The following is a 21,928-nucleotide window of genomic DNA, read 5'->3' as shown; positions in this document are numbered from 1 at the left end:
AAAGGCTACTCTGTGGTATAAGATTGTGAACACATTGAAGTCTTTCTCATACATGTTCTTGATTCAAATATAGTATCAGAGTGTCTGACTCATCTGAGTTGGAATAATCCCAGAATCAACTAATTTTAATAAATATTTCCTACAACAAAAGCATTTGATCTGTGATAGCCATAACATTTATATCAAAGAGGATGCAAAATATCAGTGATGGCGAATATAAGAGAAGAAAATAAAGCCACTGTATTCCACTCAGGTTATTTTAACTCTGTTTTTTGTTGTTACAAGAATTTGGGCAGGGTTATAGCCTTTTATGGATCAATCAGCTAGCATTTATTTCATTCCTACTATGCGCAGAGCACTGTGCTAGACAGTAGTGATACACATTAAAAAATTGAAACAATCCCTACCCTCAAGGAGCTTAACCTCTTATCAGAGGGGCCAACACACATATATCTATATCTATACATATATATGTGTATAGACACAAATAAAGAATAAATAAAAGGAAGGGGAATGGATGGCATTACTTCTCAAGGTCACCTCCAATTATAAAATTCTGTAAATTAGCCCTTGACTGTAACGACAAAGAATCCTGCTATGGTACATCACTTTAGAAAGTAGGTGATATGTGAACAATAGAATGGTATGGTTTGGGAGGTGTAATTTATATTCCCTTGTATTCTCTTGACATGATACTTCAGAAAAAGCTAAAAGAAAACTACCCTTTCCATACGTCTCCACAGCAAGGAAATACAGAATGGAAATTAATTTGGCCTCGCCTATTGAAATGGCAGTTTATTCAATTCTAAGCCAGGCTGCTTATCTTCAGAAAGTTCAACCTCAGAAACTGAATGAAATTGCCACTCTGCTCCTCTTTTTTTATAAGAGGAGGTGGAACATTGTTTGCTGAAAGTGGAAAAATCCTATTTTAAAAATTCTTCCTCTCTTACTGTGATTAAGCTCCTACAATGATTAATCTTGCTACTGCCTTTTTTTTCTCCCCTTCTTCTTCCAAATATGCTTTTCATAGTTTGGGCTGTTGACTTATTATTTCTCCACTGAATGGGATTTTTTTTCGGCCAGTTTCATTTTCTGTTCAAATGGAGTTTCACTTTCCAGTCGTCACTCAAGATAGCACATTTCTGTAATATTCAGGGTTTTAACACAACAGATAGAGCAGACAATGGGGCATGGAAGTTTGGGGATTCTCTGAAAAAATCATGAACATGGACTTCTATTCGGCTTTTCTTTGGTGATACTTTTTCTCTTTTTATTTCTTCTCTACAATTTAACAAAATTCCATTTAAAACACATACGCACATAAATAAAGGTCATCTGGTCTATCCTCTTCATTTTATAAAAGGAGAAACTGAGGTCAAAGGAAGTCTAATGTCTGGACCAAGGTCCCATAGATAATAAGCATGGGAGGGGGATCCAAATTTATTATCCTGCACAGTATTTTAGTATGCTATGCCAGCTTTCCCTATGACTGCAGCACCCACAACTCCCCTCCCTGCAAGGAACTGACTCCTTTTGATGAGAGTTATCAAGCCAGACAGCCTCTCTGGCTGCTAATATTCATCCTGGAGATAATCCAAGAGTAGCTATGCATTTTTGTGAAAATTCCCATAGTCAGTCACAGTTAACTCTCTCCACTGAGTCATTATTCTCTCCATGGGATCCAATCTATAAAGAATGCTATATGTCACTTATTGTATCTAAAGACAGGAATTTTTCTTCTTCACTGGGAAGTGAGTGACAGTAAGGAGACACCCAACTGGGCTGACTGCTATTTCCAAAGAGAGGAAAAGACCAACAATAAGCATGAGTGACAATGGGGACAAGCAAGAAGTGAATTTGGAAAAACTGGGTCGGGGCATTTGTAAAGGATGGGCAATGGAGAGGGAAGATTAGTGAGTATGGACACTTGGGAAGACTTGGAAAGCCTTGAGCCTGGCTTTGGAAGCAAGCCAATACTATAAACAATCAATGGCATATACATTTCTTAACACTGATGTTATTGGTGGGCCCTCAAGGTAAAGTTCAGAAAGTAACAGCAGGTTGTCTAAAGGTGTCACACAGATCCTAAAAATTATCTTGAAGGAAAGATATCATAAAGCATAATATGGAACTTTCCCCAATGCAACTTAGAAAGGAGGGGTTAGGAGACAAAGAACAACTTCTATGAGCTTTTTGCTTTTCAATCCCCATTTAATCTCCTCTGTACCAATGTGGATTCTGGGAAACAAGAATCTATAATTGATCCTCCTTTAGATAAGTGTCTATACATCAAAGTAGGGACAAAATGAGTGAGAAAGGGACTTGATATTTTTAAACTCTGTGTTCTTGTAATGAAACAATTTCCCACAAAGGCCTTTTACATTCCTGTACTTAAGATTTTATTTTTCCTTTATTTTGATCCTTCAAAGGAACTCTTGGTGTTGAAAACTTGACCTCATGAGAGGTGCCCAAACATCTTAGTCAAGGGCTTACTCTAAGCCACCTGAATGTTGTTACTGAAGAACATCCCAAGGTACTCCTGATCATTCTCCCCAAACTTCCCTTTCTCCATGGTATGCCGCTGACTGAAATGTGAACCTTTGAGGGCAAAACAAAGTGATTCTTTTTAAAAAACAGAAAACTCTCTAGAGATGTTATTATTATAAATTACCTTTCCGAAGCAGATTCAAGTTTATCATAGGATGTAGATACAATAAAATTTAAGTGAATCTCATTTAAGGTCGCACAGTTATATAATATCTTGTTTACCTAAATTTTTGAAAAGTGTTTTGACATCTCCTCTTGTTTGTGCATAAAAATGGAGAAATATGGACTAGACAGCTAGGTGGATTCGGAATGGTGGTATAGTCACACTCAAAGAGTAGCCATTAATGGTTCAATATCATCTTGGCAGGAAAGATCCCTTGGCTTGCTCTGGGCATCTGTGCTTGGCCCTGGGCCATTTACCACTTTTGTCAATGACTTGGATAAAGGCTTAGATTGCATGCTTATCAAATTTGCAGAGACACAAAGTTCATACATTGGATGGCAGAAAAGATTCCAAAGGATTTTTGACAAATAAGATGAAATATAATGAAATGTAAAATCTTAACATTTCAGTTCAAAAATCAAGTTTACAAGTTGAAGACAGGAGAGGAATAACTAAAAAACTGTTAATATGAAAAAGCTAGGGATTTCTTTGAAGGAAAAGCACAACATGAGTTGATGGTGTGATACAGAAGACTCAGAAAGCTAAAATAACCTTAGGCAGCATTAGAAGAGGGAATAGTTTTCAATACTCAAGGTCTGAGGCATCACTGTACTCTGTTATAAAAATGTTTGTATTTAGACAAATCTGGAGTATTGTGTTCACGGTTCTGGATACTGTATTTTAGGAAGGACATTGATAAACTTGAATTTCCAGAAAACGATGGCTAAGGCCCCAAGTTCATAGCATAGTTGTCATCTGAAAGACATGGGGATGTTACAGCTTGAAGAAGCAGAAGACTTAGGGGAATTTGATAACTGTCTTGAAATATTTTAAGGAATGTCATATGGAAAAAAAATTTGTCCTGCTTGACTCCAGAGTCAAGTCAACTGCATTTATTAAGTGTTTACCATGTGCTAGACACTGCAATAAATGATAAGGGTACAAATTCAAGTAAAAAGATATCTCCTGCCCTCAAGGAGCTTGCATGCTAAAAGGGGAAGACAACACAAAAGTGGTAGCTGAAAAGCAATGAATAGTGAGGCTTGGTGGTGAAATCCAAAAAATGAAGTATAGCTAGCCTGGGGCCTTCCTCAAAATGGCGATTCCAGGAGAAACTTACCAGTAGAAGAAAAAGGTGGGAAGCGAGGCATGAAGGTAATGAGTAGAAACTGAAGAGAGACAACTTTAGGTTTGGTATAAGGAAAATCTTCCTAAAAATTAAAATTTCCCAGAGTAGAATGGATTACCTAAAGAAGAGACTGGGTTCTTCTGTACTTGAGGTTTGATGATCACTTCTCAAGCATGCTGCGAAGGGAATCCTTTTTTCAGGTATGGGTAAGAATAGCTGGCCTCTGAGCCACCTTGCAACTATGAGATTCTGTTAATTGGTGTGATATTAGAGATTATATAGTCATAGGAAGAACAAGACGTTCAAAGAAGTTGGAACTTCCTCAGGGTCACACAGGTAGGAAGTAGCAGGCCTCTAGTACCACACTTTCTTCTCTACAATAGCTTTGTAAGGTATATATGCATATATGATTATTCCCATTTTATGGATGAGCAAGCTGAGATACAAAAAAAACACAAAGTGAGAACTAACATAGATAATAAACAGGGCCATTTAAAAAAAAACTTGCCTTATTATTTTATTAGTATAGAAATCTCCATGTGAGAAAACTCCCTCTACCAATACATATTTGCACCTGTTATTTAGCTTCTAGTTGGTATATCTTACATCTATAATTTAACTTATAGTCTTAGAGAGTTGCCCAGAGCACTAGCTTAAATGTCTTGCTCAGGGCCACGCAACCAGTGTGGGAGAGAGAGAGGAGATGAATCTAGGTCTTCTTGATACAAAGTCTAGAAAAATTTAAGTATCCTGTGAGTAGTCCTGACATTTCTGGGCATACAGAGTACTCTGGGCATATAGAGTACTCTCTATAATAAGAGCAGCTCCGTGGTGTGATGGATAGAGTGGCCAGCCTGGGGTCAGGCCGATTCATCCTCCTAGTTCAAATCTGACCTCCGACATGGTGCCTCAGTTTCCTCACCTGTAAAATGAGAAGGAAATGGCAAACCTCTCCAGTATCTTTGCCAAGAAAACCCCAAATGGGGTCACCAAGAGTCAGACACAACTGAGCAACAAACAAAATGTGAGTACTTTTAATTTATTGTATAGAATTTCCTCAGGGAGTAAGAAAGATAGCAACATCTTTATGATGCGAAGAAAAGATCAAGTCAGCCAACAAGCCTTTATGAAACAGTTCCTATGTTCCAGGTCCTTTCCTAAGCTTAGAAGATACCAAAGAAAGGCGAAAAGCAATAAAAAGCAATGTCTGCCCACAAGCAGCTCTAAGTCTTATGGAGGGAGGATCTTGTGTACACTGTGCACCAGCAACAGTACATGGGAGGTAATCACCAAGGGCAAGTACCCGAGGAAGGGGAGAATGGGAGTAGGAAGTGGCCAAGAAAGACTGCCTACAGAAGTAGGATTTGAGCTGAGTTTTGAAGTAAGACAGGGAAGCTAGCACAGGGAGGTGGGGAGGGAGACCTTTCCCAGCATAGTGGACAGCCCGTGCAAAGGCATGAAGACAAGAAATAGAATGTCATGTGTGAGGGATGGCAAGGTAACCTGTGTCACTGGAGTACTCTGAGGGCAGTAGAGTGTAACCAGACTAGAAAGGCAGGAGGCTGTGAACATTGTTAGAACATAGGTTGTATTCAGGTAGAGCAAGTCTGGTGATCCAATATGGGACTTGGGGGTATCCTGAAGTCAACATGAGGGCACAAGATACTGGGAGAAAGACAAATTTTACCTACTTTACTATGTTGCTTTGGGTTAATCATAGGTTTATAATAAATGACATTTACTCGAGGTATAAGTTTTGCAAAACACTTTTCATACATTCTCTGACATAATTCTCAAGATAATCCTGTGAGATAAGTGCTACAATTATTATACCCATTCTTATTATTATTCAGTAATTTCAGTTGTGTCCAACTCTCTGTGACCCCATTTGGGGTTTTCTTGGCAGAGATACTGGGGTGGTTTGCCATTTCCTTCTCCAGCTCATTTTATATGTGAGGAAACTGAGGCAAACAGGGTTATTTTCCCCTGGTCACACAACTAGTAAGTGTCTCACTCAGATTTGAACTCATGAAGATAAGTCTTCTTCACTTCAGGTCAGCATTCTGTCTACACTATGCCTGAGGAAACTGAGATTCAAGGGTAAAGGGACTTGCCTAGGATCACACAGCTATATTATGAGTCTGAAAAGGGATTCAAACTAAGGTTTTCTTGACTCCCAGTGCAATACTCTATCCACTTAAGATTATTAGAAGTGTGTTGTGAATGTGAGAAACAGATTTATCCATCAGTGAAAAAAGGTCCCCAATATAGAGTTTAAATTGAATTCAAAACAGTTCATCTCACTAAGAGCCAGAGGAATTTAGTTTGTGACATTGAAGAGAAAATATAAGTCCTTAAAACTCTGCCCCATGAGAATCTGTCTCTTAATCTGTATAGATACTACACCTGAGATGTTTTCTCAAGTTTCCCCACTTGTTATGCTACACTACTCAGGAAAAAAACATGAAAACTATGTGGCCTTTTTCTTTTATCAGAAGAGGTTGGGAGCTTTTGTAGCACCATCTAGTGAAGCTTAAGGAGTTTTGCATAATTGATCTATCTTCTGAAGAGTAAGAGCCAAGATTTGCAAGTGTCAGAAAGAAAACCTCCCTTTCTCACTCTCAAGGAGTTTTCTTTCCTTTTCTCAAGAAACTGAAGCTAGAATGGGGGTGTTTAGAAATTAGTATACTTAAAGTGCCAGCCAGTGCTCTTCTGGAAATCAGATTAGACTGAAGATAAAATTTCTAGGATGGCGTGTGAAAAATATTCAAAGTGCATCTGAATCGTGTGCTTGGACCAGAAGGATCTTCTTCCAAATCTTACCTGGTTACTTTCAATGCCATGCCCTGTTCCTAGGGCAGCATGCCATCTCACATAAAAGTGTCAGCTATTGGAAAATGGAGACATTAGAATTTGTTACCCAGATGGCTTGGAGTACATCCTTTTTATGTAAAGATGGATACCCTTTGGTGTGGTAAGCAGCCAAATGAAGTATTGCTTTGGGGACTCTGCAAGAAAGAAGAGAAGGAGGGAATAGCCTGATTGACTTCTTGAATCTTTCCTTCCCTTCTCTCTTTATATTCTAGCATTTTGCTGCTAGTAGCACCACTATAACAAGCAATAGATTTGGAGTCAAAGCACCTGAGTTCAAATCTTAGCTCTATTGCTTAGTTCACTTAAGTGCTCTGGGCCTCAATTTCCTCAGCTGTAAAATTAGGAAGTTTGACTGGATGATCTCTGAGGCCCCTTCCAACACCAGATCTATCTTCTCACAGTCCTGTAATATAGTACAAATGCATCATCTAAGATCTTTTTAATATACAGACAACAGCCTTACTTACTGTGAATAACATCCTAGAAATACATAAAATTAATCAAAAGAAGCAAGGTGGCCTTCTGAAAATGCTCTCATACATTCATGACTATTAATAACCATATCTGATAATTACTCATGTATGTGATAGTTAATTTCTGAGAAACATGGACAGAAGATTTGGGTTATTTAAGTGGCTTCCTAAAATATTAATAAAATTAAAAGACTTTCCCATAGCAGAGCTATATTTAGGGAGATAGCAGTTGATATAGGAGAACAACCAAGCATTTTGAGCATCCACCATCGACTTCAAATTGTACTAGGCAGTGGGGATACAAAGAAAAAAGTAAAAGAGTGCCTTCCCTCAAGGAGTTTATGTTCTGTTACTAGAAATTTCATATACATTTATATGGATGGAATAAAATACAAGGTAATTGAGGGAAAAATTAGCAGGTATAGGAATCAGAAAAAACTCCTGAAGGAGGCAACTAGGTAGATTAGTGGCTAGAGTACTTGGCCTGGAGTCAGGAAAACCTGAGTTCAAATCCAGCCTCAGACACTAGCTCCTGGAAAAATCACTTAACCTCTGGGGAAGGAAATGACAAACCACTCCAGTATCTTTGTCAAGAAAACCCCATCGACAATATGGTTTGTGGTGGCCTGAAGAGTCAGACACAACTGAACAACAAAGTTTATTGAGTCGGGATATAACATGAGAGACACAGCAAATTAGAGGAGGTAGAGGAGGAGGAATGAGGGAGGGTAAATTTAGGGATGCAATACAATTATAGGAAAGACATTAGATCCCTTTAACTACAGCCCCTCCCAAATCTTCAGGGTACTCTCTTGAGATTTCCAACTAATAAGCATCTAAGAGAAGACCATGGCAGTTTCCTATTAAGTCCCAGCAGAAAATGAATTCCAGAGGAAATAAAGCCTGAGGAAGATTAGCCTGAACCCACTATGCCAAGAAGAATATACACCTTTAAATTAAGAGTGAAAATCTCCTTTCACGTTTTTTTCTCCTTCTAGTTCCCAAGCTAATAGCAGCAGATTTGAATACAGGAGTATCTCAACAATGGAATGAACTAGAGAAAAGCAGTAAGAGGAGTATGTATGGACCATTAACAGTATTGATTTCTCAGGGAAGCAAAAGGAGGTCTGATAGTCCCTTCTAAAATCATAAACACTCTGAGAAGTGATGTTCTTTAAATATCCTTCCACCCAAACACTGGCATGATTTTTTTCCACAGCTTTTGTAGGTATGGAACATTTTTCATATGTGAGACTGAGCACCTGGGGACATCTAAGTGTCACCCAGCCCCAGCTGTTAAGCCCAGGTGATAAATAGCTAGTAAGAAAGGCTTCCGTGATTCTGTTCCTAATCAGCAGGTAAATTAATTGCGGCCAGCCAAGGGTTCATTTTTTAGAATTGGTTCCATCCTCAAATCAGCTTGTTCTCTGATGCTTTGGAAAGACTTTATTCCCTGTAGCTACAGTATTAAAGTCCCCTTTAACCTATAACCTTCCCCAGGGTCTTTTAAAGGAAACACTTTCATCTTATCTCCTCTACTGACCCAGCTATATCAAAAGCTACTCATTTTCTCCCAAGGATTCCTTATAAAATAGATCCAGTGTAATTTGGGAAATAACTGGGTGATATAAAAGGGAACCCAAACAGCTGTTAGTGGCTTCTAAAACATCCATTAGTGCTTATGAATAATGAAATGTGATCATGGCAGTAACTGACCCAACAGCTTGTAGTTACAGAGAACTTTACATGTCTTATCTCATTTGACTCCTTAAAAACCTGTGATAGGTATTGCAGGTAGTACAAGTGTCCCAAGTCATTTATTCAGTCATGTCAGACTGTTTGTGATGCTGTTTGGGGTTTTCTTGTCAAAGATACTGGGGTGATTTGCCATTTCCTTTTCCAGCTCATTTTACAGATGAGGAAACTGAGGCAAACAGGGCTAAGTAACTTGCCCAAGGTCACACAGCTAGTAAATGTCTGAGGCCAGATTTGAACTTAATAAGATGTCTTCCTGACTCCAGGACCAGTACTCTATCCACTGCACCACCTAGCCCCAAAAGTCTTAGTGCAGTTTAAAATTATATTGGCTTAAAACTTTACCACCAATTTTGGGACACACTACAGTTTTATCCCCATTCTTCAAAGAGGGAGGTAGCATGTTTTCAGTGTGGCACAATGGCTAGAAAACTGACCTTGAGTCAAGAAGATTGACTTTCAAGCTCTGCCTCTGACATAAATTAGCTGTGTAACCCTGCAAAAATCACTGGACTTCTCAATGCTCCAAGGTATCTAAGTAAATAAAAGACATATACACCATGGCTTGCCATGGGCGAGTCTTCTTTGGGAGAAGAAGATCCTTACTTAGCTATATCTCACTGCACTGATACCATCTAAAAACATAACTAAAAGTAAATTACAGATGAGGAAACTGAGTCTCTAAAAGGTTATGTGTCTTGTCCATAGTTACCACCTACTGACTTGTAGGTGTCAGAAGCAGGATTAGAACTAGGGTCTTTCCTGACTTTGAGTCTAGTATTCTTTCCAATGTACTTTGTACTGAAGAATTGTTAAATGCCACCTTGTCGTCAGACTCTGAAAAGGGACTTCTTTTGCTGAAGAAGGGAAAAAATAAAGTTCATTTTAATGCCTCCTTGTCATTAACCTATAGTATTTATATTTTTGTATCCCCATTCTTTTCAGCCTCACAAAAACCTTCTGAGGTAGATATACAAAATACTATTATTCTTTTTTATAGAGAGTGAAACTGAGGCAAATGGAGTAAGTTAGCCCTAGATTACAAAGATTATAACTCTCAGAAGCAGTGGGCTCTAATTCCTGCATTCCCTCCCATGAGTCAGGCTGCCTCCCCAGCAGTAAGGCTCATGTAGGGTCACTAAGCAGCACAGGGCCTCAAATCAAGAATACTTAAGCTGAAGTCCAGCCTCAGATATTTACTAGCTGTGTGATATCACAACCTCTGTTTGCCTCACTTTACTCAACTGTAAAAATGGGGATGATAATAGCATCTACCTCACAGGGCTGTCATGAGCATTGAATGAGATACTTTTGAAGCCCTTAGCATAGTTCCTGGAACATAGTAGGCTCTCTATAAATGCTTATCCCACCCCACCCCCCAAACTATGCTACAAATGTCCCAAATGTCTTAGTATGTTTTTAAACTTTAGTAACTTCAGGGGTATAACTACTACAGATTTACCCCAAAAAAAGCATCATTTGAAAGTTTATTTGCTTAAATTTACCCTTATTTACCTTTGTGAATTTTGAATAATAAAATTTTAATTTTAACAAGATGAGGCACCCTCCCATCCTGTATTGCATTGCAACTTTCTGGATAACACTTTTTCAGGCCAGAGGATTAGCCACCTCAGTCACCTGATCTGTGTCCATGAGCCTTTTTCTTCTGGGGTCACGTCAAAAAGGTCATATGTGCATCAAAACTTCACTCTTTGAGTGACTTTAAGGTTATAAGTGTGATCTCAGCTACTGAGTAGCAGCTAAGGAAAGGTTTTTTTCTACAAAGTTTGAAAAGCAACCAGCGGGGCAGCTAGATGGTGCAGTGAATAGAGCACCGGCCCTGGAGTCAGGAGGACCTGAGTTCGGATCTGGCCTCAGACACTTAACACAAAAAACTAGCAGTTTGGCCTTGGGCAAGTCACTTCACCCCAAATCCCCTCCAAAAAGCAAAAAAAAAAAAAAAGCAACCAGAGCTATGTATGGCACAAAACAATGGTTGTGTTTAATTTTTAAAAGAAACATGTCATTAACTTTGATTTTTTTTATAATTAACCTTTTAAATAATGCTTTTGCAAGTTTGTAGCATTTATATTTCTGAAGTTATCCAAGTTTAGATCGACGCTGAAATCTTTGACACACCATATATTGAAGACATAGATGCCTCATTTCTATCCATGTCCCTGGGAGGCTTTGTCGCTTCTGTCCACATTGCTCTGGTTCAAAAACTTTTCAAATGAATCTATTTTCAAAATGGGGCAATGAGTCAAACCGAGAAGTCCTGATCTTCAACCAGAGTTGAGAGGAAGCTGCTTTTGAAAATGAGTCCTTGAGATCTGTGTGACCCCAGGGGGATGGGAGAAGGATTTCCATTTCTGAAGTGACAGAGATGCTTTAGGCAAAATAATAATACACATCACTGAATGGTAAGCCCTGCTTTCCTCTTCCTGGCAGAACTGTCCTGCAGCTCCCCTCTAAACACCAGCACCCCCAACACACTACACACACACACACACACACACACACACACACACACACACACTCACTTATTCTGCAAATGAAGTTATAATAGCGAGGCTTGCCTTTTCCATTTGGAATGCTTGAGTGCTCCCTTGGTGAACTTCAGCTTAAGGAAAAGGAAGAAATTCTCCCGAGCTTTGGCAGTCTAAAGTGCTACACAGCTGATCACCAGGGAATCACAGTTCTCATTCTCAGGTTTTAACTATTTCAAAGTAAGATATGAGACCTAGGGATAGCTCTTAAAGGATGAGGAGAGCCGACAGAATCAGTACATCCAAAGAAACCATGAGAGATTTCCAATTCTTCAGAAGCAAACCCAGGAAGTAAGCTTACCCCTAACTTAAATTTGCTTTACAATTGCCTCCTGGGAATTGAAGAGATTAACCTGGCTGCTGGCCTCCTACCACTCACAAGCCAGGACAGGTCCTTAAAATGTATGAACAGGAGCAGTCTTTGCATTCTCAGCTATGGCATTTTTGACAAACCCCATATGAACTTTCAACTCCATCTTTATGTTTAGTCCACAAACTGAGAGATACACACCATGGTTTACCACAGGTAACAAAGATGATTTGGCTAAGGCTGTCACCATAAAGGGAAGAAAATGAAAGATTGGGAATTATTAAGTTGAGGTACATGCAGGGGTCTTCCTCTCATAGGGTGACTACATGCTGGTCTCTGGATCATTGCTGTCCTATAGAAACTCTGGGTAGTGGGTGTGTCCCTACTAAGCACTAGTAAGTAACCTGCTTCCTTGCAGGTTAAATACCTTCCTCTGCAAAAAAAGAAAAAAAAAGAAAGAAACCCTGGGTAGCTAAGAGATACTGACTAAGTGGAGTATGATCAAGAGGAGCTGAGAACTTAATCTAGAGCATGAGAAAGATATCAGTTATTAAGTGCAAAAACAATGGATCCAGATGGTAGGAGAACCAGATTCTAATAGAAGACAAAACATGAATGAGAAATGACAGTGTGAGGAGAGGGTATCCACACAGGGGTGGGGCAAGGATGCTGGTGAGGAGCTGGAACAGTCCAGAGGGTGATTTGAGCTGGGGGTGAAGTGAGCACAGCCAGGCACCCTCAGGAAGTACTGATCCTGCCCAGGGGTTCACTAATCAGACAAATAGTAGATATGGATACAAAGAAAGGTAGATGGTAGACAGATACAGAGCTGGAAGGAAGGAAAGGAGAAAGAAAGAGAGAGAAAAAGGAAGGAAGGAAGGAAGGAAGGAAGGAAGGAAGGAGGGAGGGAGTATAGGACATATCTGTTCCTTTTCACTGGTACATGGATGGAGGGCATTCCCTCTACTTGCAGGTCAGCTCTGCAATTTATAATATTAGAGAACTGTATGGAGCCATGAAGAGGTTGTGACTTACTCATAGCCAGTCCAAACAGTGTCAGAGACAAGTCTTTATCCCAGGTCTTTCTAACTGAGGCCTACTCTCTATTCACTATTCCAAGCTGCCTCTGCAGAAATGTAAATAATTACAATTAATAATTAAGAATAATAATAATAACCACCAAAATACAAACTCTTATTGATCTACCTCTTTAAAGTTTTGAAGTCTCTTCTTCAAGAGAACCATGGGACATAGTGATGTAACTATACTTTCCCTTTTCTAGAAGCAAAAGGCTCAGTAAGGTTACCTCACTTTCCCAACACCCCATAGCTATTAAATGGCACAGCCAGGATTTGCACCAAAGTCTTCTCCCCCCAAATCCAGGGCCAAGATCAGAATAACTTTCCAGAGCAAGAAATGAATGGTGGAGATGAGCGAAGAATTTTTCTCAGTACTAAGCAGCAACTTCAGTCAGAAATCTTTCAAAACTATTTGTTCATGCATGAATGCATCCATTCATTCCACAAGAACTTATTAAGCATATACTATAAAAGTCAGGCACTATGTGAATCCTACAGATAAGAATACAAAATAAAATAGCTCCTTCCCTCAAGGAACTTACATTATACTAGGAAGAAAAAATATATATGCAGGTGAATCAATGAAAAATGTATACTACCGTGTTTCCCCGATAATAAGACACTGTCTTATTATTTTTTTTTTTGGACAGAAAAACACCAGAGGGCTTATTTTCAGGGGAGGGCTTATTTTAATGAACATTGACAGCAATTTTAATAAACAGGTAAATGTGAACAAAAAAATGTACCTTTTTTCAATAAGCAAATAAGCAAATCACTGGGGAAGAACAGGATGATGCGCTCACTGCTGCAGCTCTGATTGGATGCAGCTCGGAGCGCAGCATGAGTTTCAGGGGGGGGGGCGGGACGGTGCATACAGAGGGTACCGTAATGTAGCGTGTAGCGCAGGGGATCACCTTCACTATAGTAGCAATCTCAATAGGGCTTATTTTCGGGGAAGGGCTTATTTTACAGGAATCTTACACAGTAAGGGGAGGGCTTATTTTTGGGATAGGTCTTATTATCAGGGAAACACGGTAAATAAACAGAATAAATTTGGTAATTTGGTTGGAATGACCCCTATCTCTTAGACTAACATTTGCCCCGTACGGTTAATTAAAAGCTTGTTTTAGTCTTAGAATCTGTATGCTAATTCTTATGAAAGATTAATGAGTAGTTGAGTTAAAAAAAAATAAACTGGATACATCTAAACCGTATTTTTTTCTCTTTCAATTTGCATTTCACAGCTCCGTTCAATCCAAACAAAGGAATAGATAGCATTGTCAAGTTTGACACTTACGGAGATGGAATGGGTAGATACAACGTGTTCAATTTCCAGGATACTGGTGGCAAATACTCCTACCTGAAGGTTGGTCACTGGGCTGAAACTTTATCATTGGATGTCAATTCAATCCACTGGTCCCGAAATGCGATCCCCACCTCCCAGTGCAGTGACCCTTGTGCTCCTAATGAAATGAAGAATATGCAACCTGGGGATGTGTGCTGCTGGATCTGTATTCCCTGTGAGCCCTATGAGTACTTGGCCGATGAGTTCACCTGTGTGGACTGTGGGCCTGGGCAGTGGCCCACTGCAGACCTGTCTAGCTGTTTTGACCTTCCAGAAGACTACATCAAGTGGGAAGATGCTTGGGCCATTGGTCCCGTCACTATCGCATGCTTGGGCTTTATGTGTACCTGCATGGTTGTGACGGTCTTTATCAAACACAACAACACACCTTTGGTCAAAGCATCAGGCCGGGAGCTCTGCTACATCTTACTCTTTGGAGTAGGTCTTTCTTATTGCATGACTTTCTTTTTTATCGCAAAGCCGTCACCCGTCATCTGTACTCTGCGACGACTGGGTTTAGGCAGCTCCTTCGCAGTATGTTATGCAGCCCTCCTGACAAAGACAAACTGCATCGCCCGGATATTTAATGGGGTCAAGAATGGTGCTCAGAGGCCGAAATTCATCAGCCCTAGCTCTCAGGTCTTCATCTGCCTGAGTCTGATCCTGGTACAGATTGTAGTGGTGTCTGTGTGGCTCATCCTGGAGGCCCCAGGCACTCGAAGGTACACCCTCCCTGAGAAGCGGGAAACGGTCATCTTAAAATGCAACGTCAAAGATTCCAGTATGCTGATTTCACTTTCCTACGATGTGGTCCTGGTGATCTTATGTACTGTCTACGCCTTCAAAACGCGGAAGTGCCCCGAGAACTTCAATGAAGCCAAATTCATCGGTTTCACCATGTACACCACCTGTATCATCTGGCTGGCCTTTCTCCCGATCTTCTATGTGACATCCAGTGACTACAGAGTAAGTCTTTTCATGCCTTTTCCACCCTTTTTCATGTTTCCTTTACCTACCAAGCACTTAATTAAACCAACACCTTATACATAACATTCCTCATTCATATCCTCCAGCAAATAGCCCTTCTATTGTGAATGTCACAGTGGACCCTGCACTGGCAAGAGTTAGAATCTTTTTGAATAAAACCACGACTTGGTCCCTAGAGCAGCAGTGTTGCTCTAACAGAGCAGGTAATGGTCCACCATGGGTCTGTTGGGATGCCTTGGCTTGTGGCTTCAAACTGAAAGATGCTTATAATAACATTTTAGAAATAGCAAACATCCTGAATGCCATCACTTGGTATTCAGATAATTTTTAATTGCTCCCTAAAATAGACTCAAAGTCAATGTTTCTCTCTTCTATCCTCTTTAAAACTTGGTGCATATCATCTTTGGATTTATGAATTTACTCCTATAAAATACTTTTCTACTGCTCACCTCAATGCAATTCATTTCAGTTCAAGACATATTTCCTTGAAAATGCCTCCTCTGCTAGGCAAGCTCAGCCCCACAGAAAGCAGAAGTGTTTTAAAGTCCCAGTGGATTGATGACAGTTTGTCTGACCCACTGAGAAGACTCCCAGCCTTTAGCCATCCCATTACCCAGCTGTAGGAAGACAAAAACACATCAAGATATTTCTACTACATCCTCTAAGGAGAATGGATTTGAAGGATTTCCCTTAGTTCATTGTAATATATTGAAAGAACATTGACTCTGGAATCCCAAGATCTGGTTTCACATTCCATTTCTTAAACTTAACTATTTGAGTGACCTTGGTCAAGTCACTTAACTTCCCAAACCTCAGGTTCCTTCAGTAAAATGAAAGTCATTGAGTGATACATGGCTGAATGAAATGAGATAAATGAGTGAATGCAAAAGCTTTATGTGCTCACAAACATCAAAGTAAGACAGTCCCTATTTTCAAGGCGGCATAGTGTATAGAGAGGGCTAGACCCCGAGTAAGGAGGAATTGAGTTTGAATCTTACCTTAGACAAGGAGTGGGGAATCTGTGGCCTCAAGGCTATATGTGGCCCTCTAGATCCTCAAGTGCAGCCTTTTCACTGAATCCAAACTTCACAGAACAAATCCCCTTAATAAAAAATTTGTTCTGTAAAACTCGGACTCAGTCCAAAGGTCATACCTGAGGTCCTAGAAAGCCACATGTGGCCTCAAGGCCACCGGTTCCCCACCCCTTCCTTAGACATTTCACAGGTGTGAGACCACTTATCTTCTGCAATCACTTAGCTTCTCTTTACCTCAGTTTCCTCATCTGCTAAATGGGGATAATAGAAGCACCTACTTCCCAGGGTTCTTGTGAAGATCAAAAGAGATACCATTTGTAAAGCACTTTGCAAACCTTAAAGGTGATATATAAATGCTATTAATATTATAATTACTTTTGTTGTTGTTTTTCAACTATCTGGCTCTTTGTGATCCTGTGAAACATACTGTTCATGGGGCTTTCCTGGGCAAGGATATTGGAATGATTTGCCATTTCCTCTCAGGTGGATTAAGACAGACAAAGGTTAAGTGACTTTTCCAGGGTTTCACAGCTAGTATCTCAGGCTCGATTGAATTCAAATCTTGCTGACTCCATGCCAAGAATTCAATCCACTGAGTCACCTAGCTACCTCCACTATTATTATTATTGTAATTAAGAGGGAGAGACAATACATAGTAGGTTTCATCTATAGAGATGAAATGGCCTCTGAGGTCCCTTCCTGATTTAATCTTTGATCCAATAACCCTAGAATGTGTTTCTTAAATTTAATTGTGTTGGACAGTGGTTAGAAGGCAGGTCTTAGAGTTAGGAAGAACTGAAAGAAGTCCTATAAGTTGTGCATACAGTGTCTGTGTATCTTTGTGTGTGTGTGTGTGTGTGTGTGTGTGTGTGTGACTTAACCTCCCATTGTCCCAGACAACTCTCTGAGCCTGTAAGTTACTGGTAAGCTGCATGATTATATCAGTGGAAGAAGTTTATACAAGCAGAGTTCCTTCATATTGATGAAACTTTCCCACTAAAACAAGAATAACAATTACTCTAACCCGCACATGACAGAAGGAAACCAAGCACAGCTGATGATGCCATTGTTTTTATCGCATTTACATGATGCACTTACAATGTGGAGACTTCAGCCCAATCTCCCCTCTTTTATCATGCAGCATATCCACCCATTCCAGCTTTTCAAGGTGTTGAGAACATCCCTCAGTTCTAGAGAGGTTTCCAAAATTGCCCTGAACATCTTGATCCAAGATTGTCCCCAAAGAATGAGCTCAAGGATTGTTGTTTTCATAAGCTACCTCTGGTCATGTGTTTGTGTAGTCTTCAGCCAAAGTGATTCCATTTTAACCTTAACCAAAGATGTAACAAACTTGGTGCATAGCAGCTACCTCTCCATCATAATCATATACAACTTGTTCAGTCATTCCCCAATTGATGGGCATCCCCTCAATTTCCAATTCTTTGCTGCCACTAAAAAAGCTGCTATAAATATTTTTGTACAAATAGGTCCTTTTCCTTTTTGTTTTTTGTCTCTTTGGGATGCAGACCTAGTAATGATACTACTTAGTCAAACAGTATGTATGGTTTTATAGCCCTTTGGGCATAGTCCCAAACTGTTCTCCAGAATGGTTGAATCAGTACACTACTTCACCAAGAGTACATTATTGTTTTAATTTTCCCACATCCCCTCCAACATTTTTCATTTTCATTTTCTGTCATATTAGTCATTCTGACAGGTGAAATGTAATTTTAATTTGCATTTTTCTCAACAATAGTGATTTAGAGCATTTTTATGTTACTATAGATAGCTTTAATCATTTTGTCTAAAAATGCCTGTTCTGGTCATTTATCAATTGAGAAATGACTCTTATTACTATAAATTTGACTCCATTTTTATATGTTTGAGAAATGAAGTCTTATCAGAGAAACACACTGTAAATTTTTTTCACAGTAATAATTACCAACTATGTATTTTCCTCCATCCCATTTTTCCTGTTTATCCTACTCTCTCTCCCCTTTTGCCCTGTTCATTCTCAAGTGTTTTGCTTCTGATTTTTACCTCCCCCAAACTGCCCTCCCTTCTATTAGCTCCCCTCTGCTCTCATCTTCCTCCCTTCCCACTTTCCTGCATGGTAAGATAGATTTCTACATGTTGGGTCCTTTACAACATGAACAAGAAAAACTAGGAAAGCAGAATAGGAATTAGAAAAATGACCTCACTCTCTAAAAATACAACAATTTCTGTAACTCTTTGAAAATCCTTAAGACAAGATATTGGGGAAGCTTGATAGAGCCTTGGAGTCAGGAAGTCCTGAGTTCCTGTATGTTCCTCTACAGCATACTAGCTATGTGACCTTGGGCAAGTCATTAACCTCTCAGTACACCCAGGCAACTCTCAAACACTACAAATTGCAGAGCAAGTGCTGAGATGCCTTAGAAAAGGGAGTTTGCAGCTAAAATCCCAAAGGACAAGATATGGGAACCAGTTCAGAAAAGTGCAATGGCTCAGATTATAGGAATCACTAAGCAATTTGTAGATTTATTTTCCCTGGATTAAAGCAGAAAACTACAGAATTTAGTGCAACCCAAGTCCCAAATCCCATTCATATGGGACTCTCTCTTCTTTGGAGATCAATTAGGGTTACATTGGTTACTTGGTTACTTTGGTTCATTAGTTTACTGCTCGATAGAATCTCCACCCCCCATCCTAACTCAGTCTCTCTTAGTATACTTCATTCCTCCTTTTAAAAGAATATTTATAGAGCCATCCTTAGCAGAAGTGATTTGGGAGGTTGGGACTACAAATAATTACCAGGGTAATTAGTCTAAACTCTGGACACAATGGTTTAAAATGATCATTCCCCAAAAGATTCACTACCCAACAGAAAATGCTTCGTCATAAGCATGTAAACTTCCTTAGCATTTCTGTTTTAAAACTACAAAACATGGATTTCCTTTTCATTGTTTGTTTTAGAGTGGCACTAATCCAACAGAGTGGTCAAGTGGTTTTCTTTTCTGGTAGAAGGATCTGAGTCCTGGAAAAATTCCAGGAAAATTCTGAGGCAGATGTAGAGGTGACTGAGAAGTTTAATTTATTTAGTAAAGTAAAAACTAGTCAAGGAACCTGATAGTATTAATTATTCTGTTCTAGTGGTGTGCTGGCAAATATTTGACAACCAGCTCTCTGAGGGGGAAAAAGAACTTGATATCCTTTGAAGATTAATTTGCTTTATTATCATTTTCTCCATCACTTTCTTAAGCCTAGATATCACAAAAATAATACATCAAGCTCTGATTGATTTGTATGTAGGGCTTGCTGATTTCTGCAATTGAAATACACTGAAAATTTTACAGCTGACTCTGGTAAGCCAGTTCCATTTGTCTCAAGTAGACCTATTTTGAGTCTTCATTGCTCTCTCACAAACAGTGGCAGTCTCAAAAGGATGGCAGCCTTCCTTGGAATGAATGGTTTCAATCAAGTGGTAAGATCAGGAACCAGATTGCAAGGAGTTAAAAGAGAGAGCCATAACTAAGAATTCTTGTGTCCAGGGCAAATTTGGTTTGGAGCAAAAAGGTATTGCAGAGGACAGTCCACCGTGGATTGAGGTCATTCCCATAAAAGCTTCCAGAGTGTGGCTGGTAGTACTCAATATCCCAACCCCTTGGGAAGAGACATAAGAGGAAAGAGAGAAGGCAAGGTAAATGGTGACCTCAGGAGAAGGATTCTGTGGTGACAGGACCCTGAGGGTATTGGCCTGGTGCATACAGAATAAGGAGCTGGTTATATAAAATAGCAAAGTGTAATTACTTGAGAATCAAACAGGAAGAAAATATGTCTCACTGGAAACTGATGTCCTGGGACAAAGCTCTGGTCACTGCTGCCACTATGACTCTGTTAAGTAAGCAATAAATATAGATGATTAAAGGAAGTACATATGATCAATTATCAGCATCAAGTAAAGATTTTAGAAGGATGAGGGAGACCTTGTCATGTTTATAAGAAGCAGGGAAAGGAGCTAGGTGATAGGACAGGTATAGGAACTGGACCTGTTATTATTGGTATTGAGAATCCCCAGATGAAGACATGCTTCTGTCAGTTAAGGCTGACCTCTTCTCTACAACTTTTTAGTCTAAAGAAAGGTGACAAGTTTAAGCAACTCACCCAGAATCATACATCTAGTAAATGTGAGGCAGGATTTAAACTCAACTCTTCCTGTCTCCGAGGCTGGTGTTCTATCCACTATGCCATAGGTGATAAAAACCTTCCTTCCTCCCAAGTTAGGAGTGACCTTTCCTCAGAACCACATGTACAGTTTTGCTTTGTGCCTCTCTAACATATTGGGCAGTTAGGAGACTCCCTAGGAGCAGTAGGCCTGGAGTCAGGAAGACCTGAGTTCAAATCTAACTGCAGACACTTACCAGCTGTGTGACCCTGGGCAAGTCACTTAACCCTGTTTACCTCAGTTTCCTTATCCATAAAATGAGCTGGAGAAGGAAATGGCACACCACTCCAGTATCTTTGCCAAAAGGGGTCACAAAGAGTTGGACATGACTGAAAAACTTCTCAACAACAGTAAAACATACTTATTATGTACTATTCTGTATGATAGTTACCTCTGTTTGTCTCATCTCCCTCCTAGAAGAGTATAGTGGAAAGAACCTGGACTCATAGTCAGAAGACTAGAGTTTGAGACCCAGTTTGCTAGATTATTAGCTATGTGGCCCTGAAAGGGAGAAGGCAAGGAGTGGGAGAAGGGAGGGACAAGCATTTATTAAGCCATGCATTGTGTCTAAGTGCTTTACATATATTATTGCGTTTAATCCTCACAGAAGCCTTGTAAGGTAGATGCTATTATTATCTCCATTTGATAGCTGAAGAAACAGAGTTCAAGAGACTTGTCTAGGGTCACACAGTGTCACATCTGTAAATGTCTGAGGCTAGATTTGAACCATGTCTTGCCCACTGTGCCACCAGCTCTCTCACTTCCCCTCCCTGACCAACTGCGGTTCCCTCATCTGTAAAATAAGGGGATTGAGGTGGGATGATGCTTAAGGTTTCTACCAGCTCTAACAGTCTATGAATACACTAGGTCATAAACCTTATTAGTGCAGGGAAAATGTCATATCTGCTCAAAGTCTGTAACTACTGTGTATACAGTTTTGTAATTGTTTAGTCGTTGTTCAGTCATGTCTGATTCTTCGTGACCCCATTTGGGATTTTCCTTACAAAAATGGAATGATTTGTCTCCTCCTTTGGTTCATTTTACAGATGAGGAAACTGAGGCACAGGGTTAAGTGACTTGCCCAGAGTCACACAGTTAATAATTTGGGACCAGATTTGAAGAAGATGAGTCTTCTTGACTTCAGGCCTGGCACTCTGCACTATGGTGCCACCTAGCTGCCCCCACATTTAATAAACGCAGTATGGCACAGAAAGCTGCCTTTGAAACAGAAAAACTTGAATTTAAGTCCTGTCTCTGATACATACTTGCTGTGTGACTCTAGGCAAAACACAACCTCTCATTTCTCTAGAGAACTCTAAAATTTTAAGTTTCAGAGAATGTGTCGACTTGCATTGGTACCCAGAGTGTCTTCATCTGGGAGTTCTCGGTATCAATGAAATCACAGGTCCAGTTCTTTTCTTATGCTAGGAATGAAAGAAAGAAAGAAAGAAAGAAAGAAAGAAAGAAAGAAAGAAAGAA

The 21,928-nt window shown here is 39.7% G+C and overlaps 1 protein-coding gene across 1 annotated transcript in view; it reads left to right on the top strand.

The window, feature by feature from the left end:
* LOC138175865 (metabotropic glutamate receptor 3) overlaps positions 1-21,928 on the top strand; it is a 273,313-nt gene that overhangs the window by 230,389 nt on the left and 20,996 nt on the right. The window contains exon 4 of the mRNA XM_069106470.1: positions 14,124-15,190. Coding sequence (XP_068962571.1) covers positions 14,124-15,190 — 1,067 coding nt within the window. The remainder of the gene's footprint in view (positions 1-14,123; positions 15,191-21,928) is intronic.

This window comes from Petaurus breviceps, unplaced genomic scaffold (assembly GCF_028583685.1).
Source record: "Petaurus breviceps papuanus isolate PSGF00001 unplaced genomic scaffold, PetGlider_PUasm1.0 79, whole genome shotgun sequence".
NCBI lineage: Eukaryota > Metazoa > Chordata > Mammalia > Diprotodontia > Petauridae > Petaurus > Petaurus breviceps.
The sequence above is the reverse complement of the archived record's forward strand: the minus strand, read 5'-3'. Positions and strand labels throughout refer to the sequence as shown.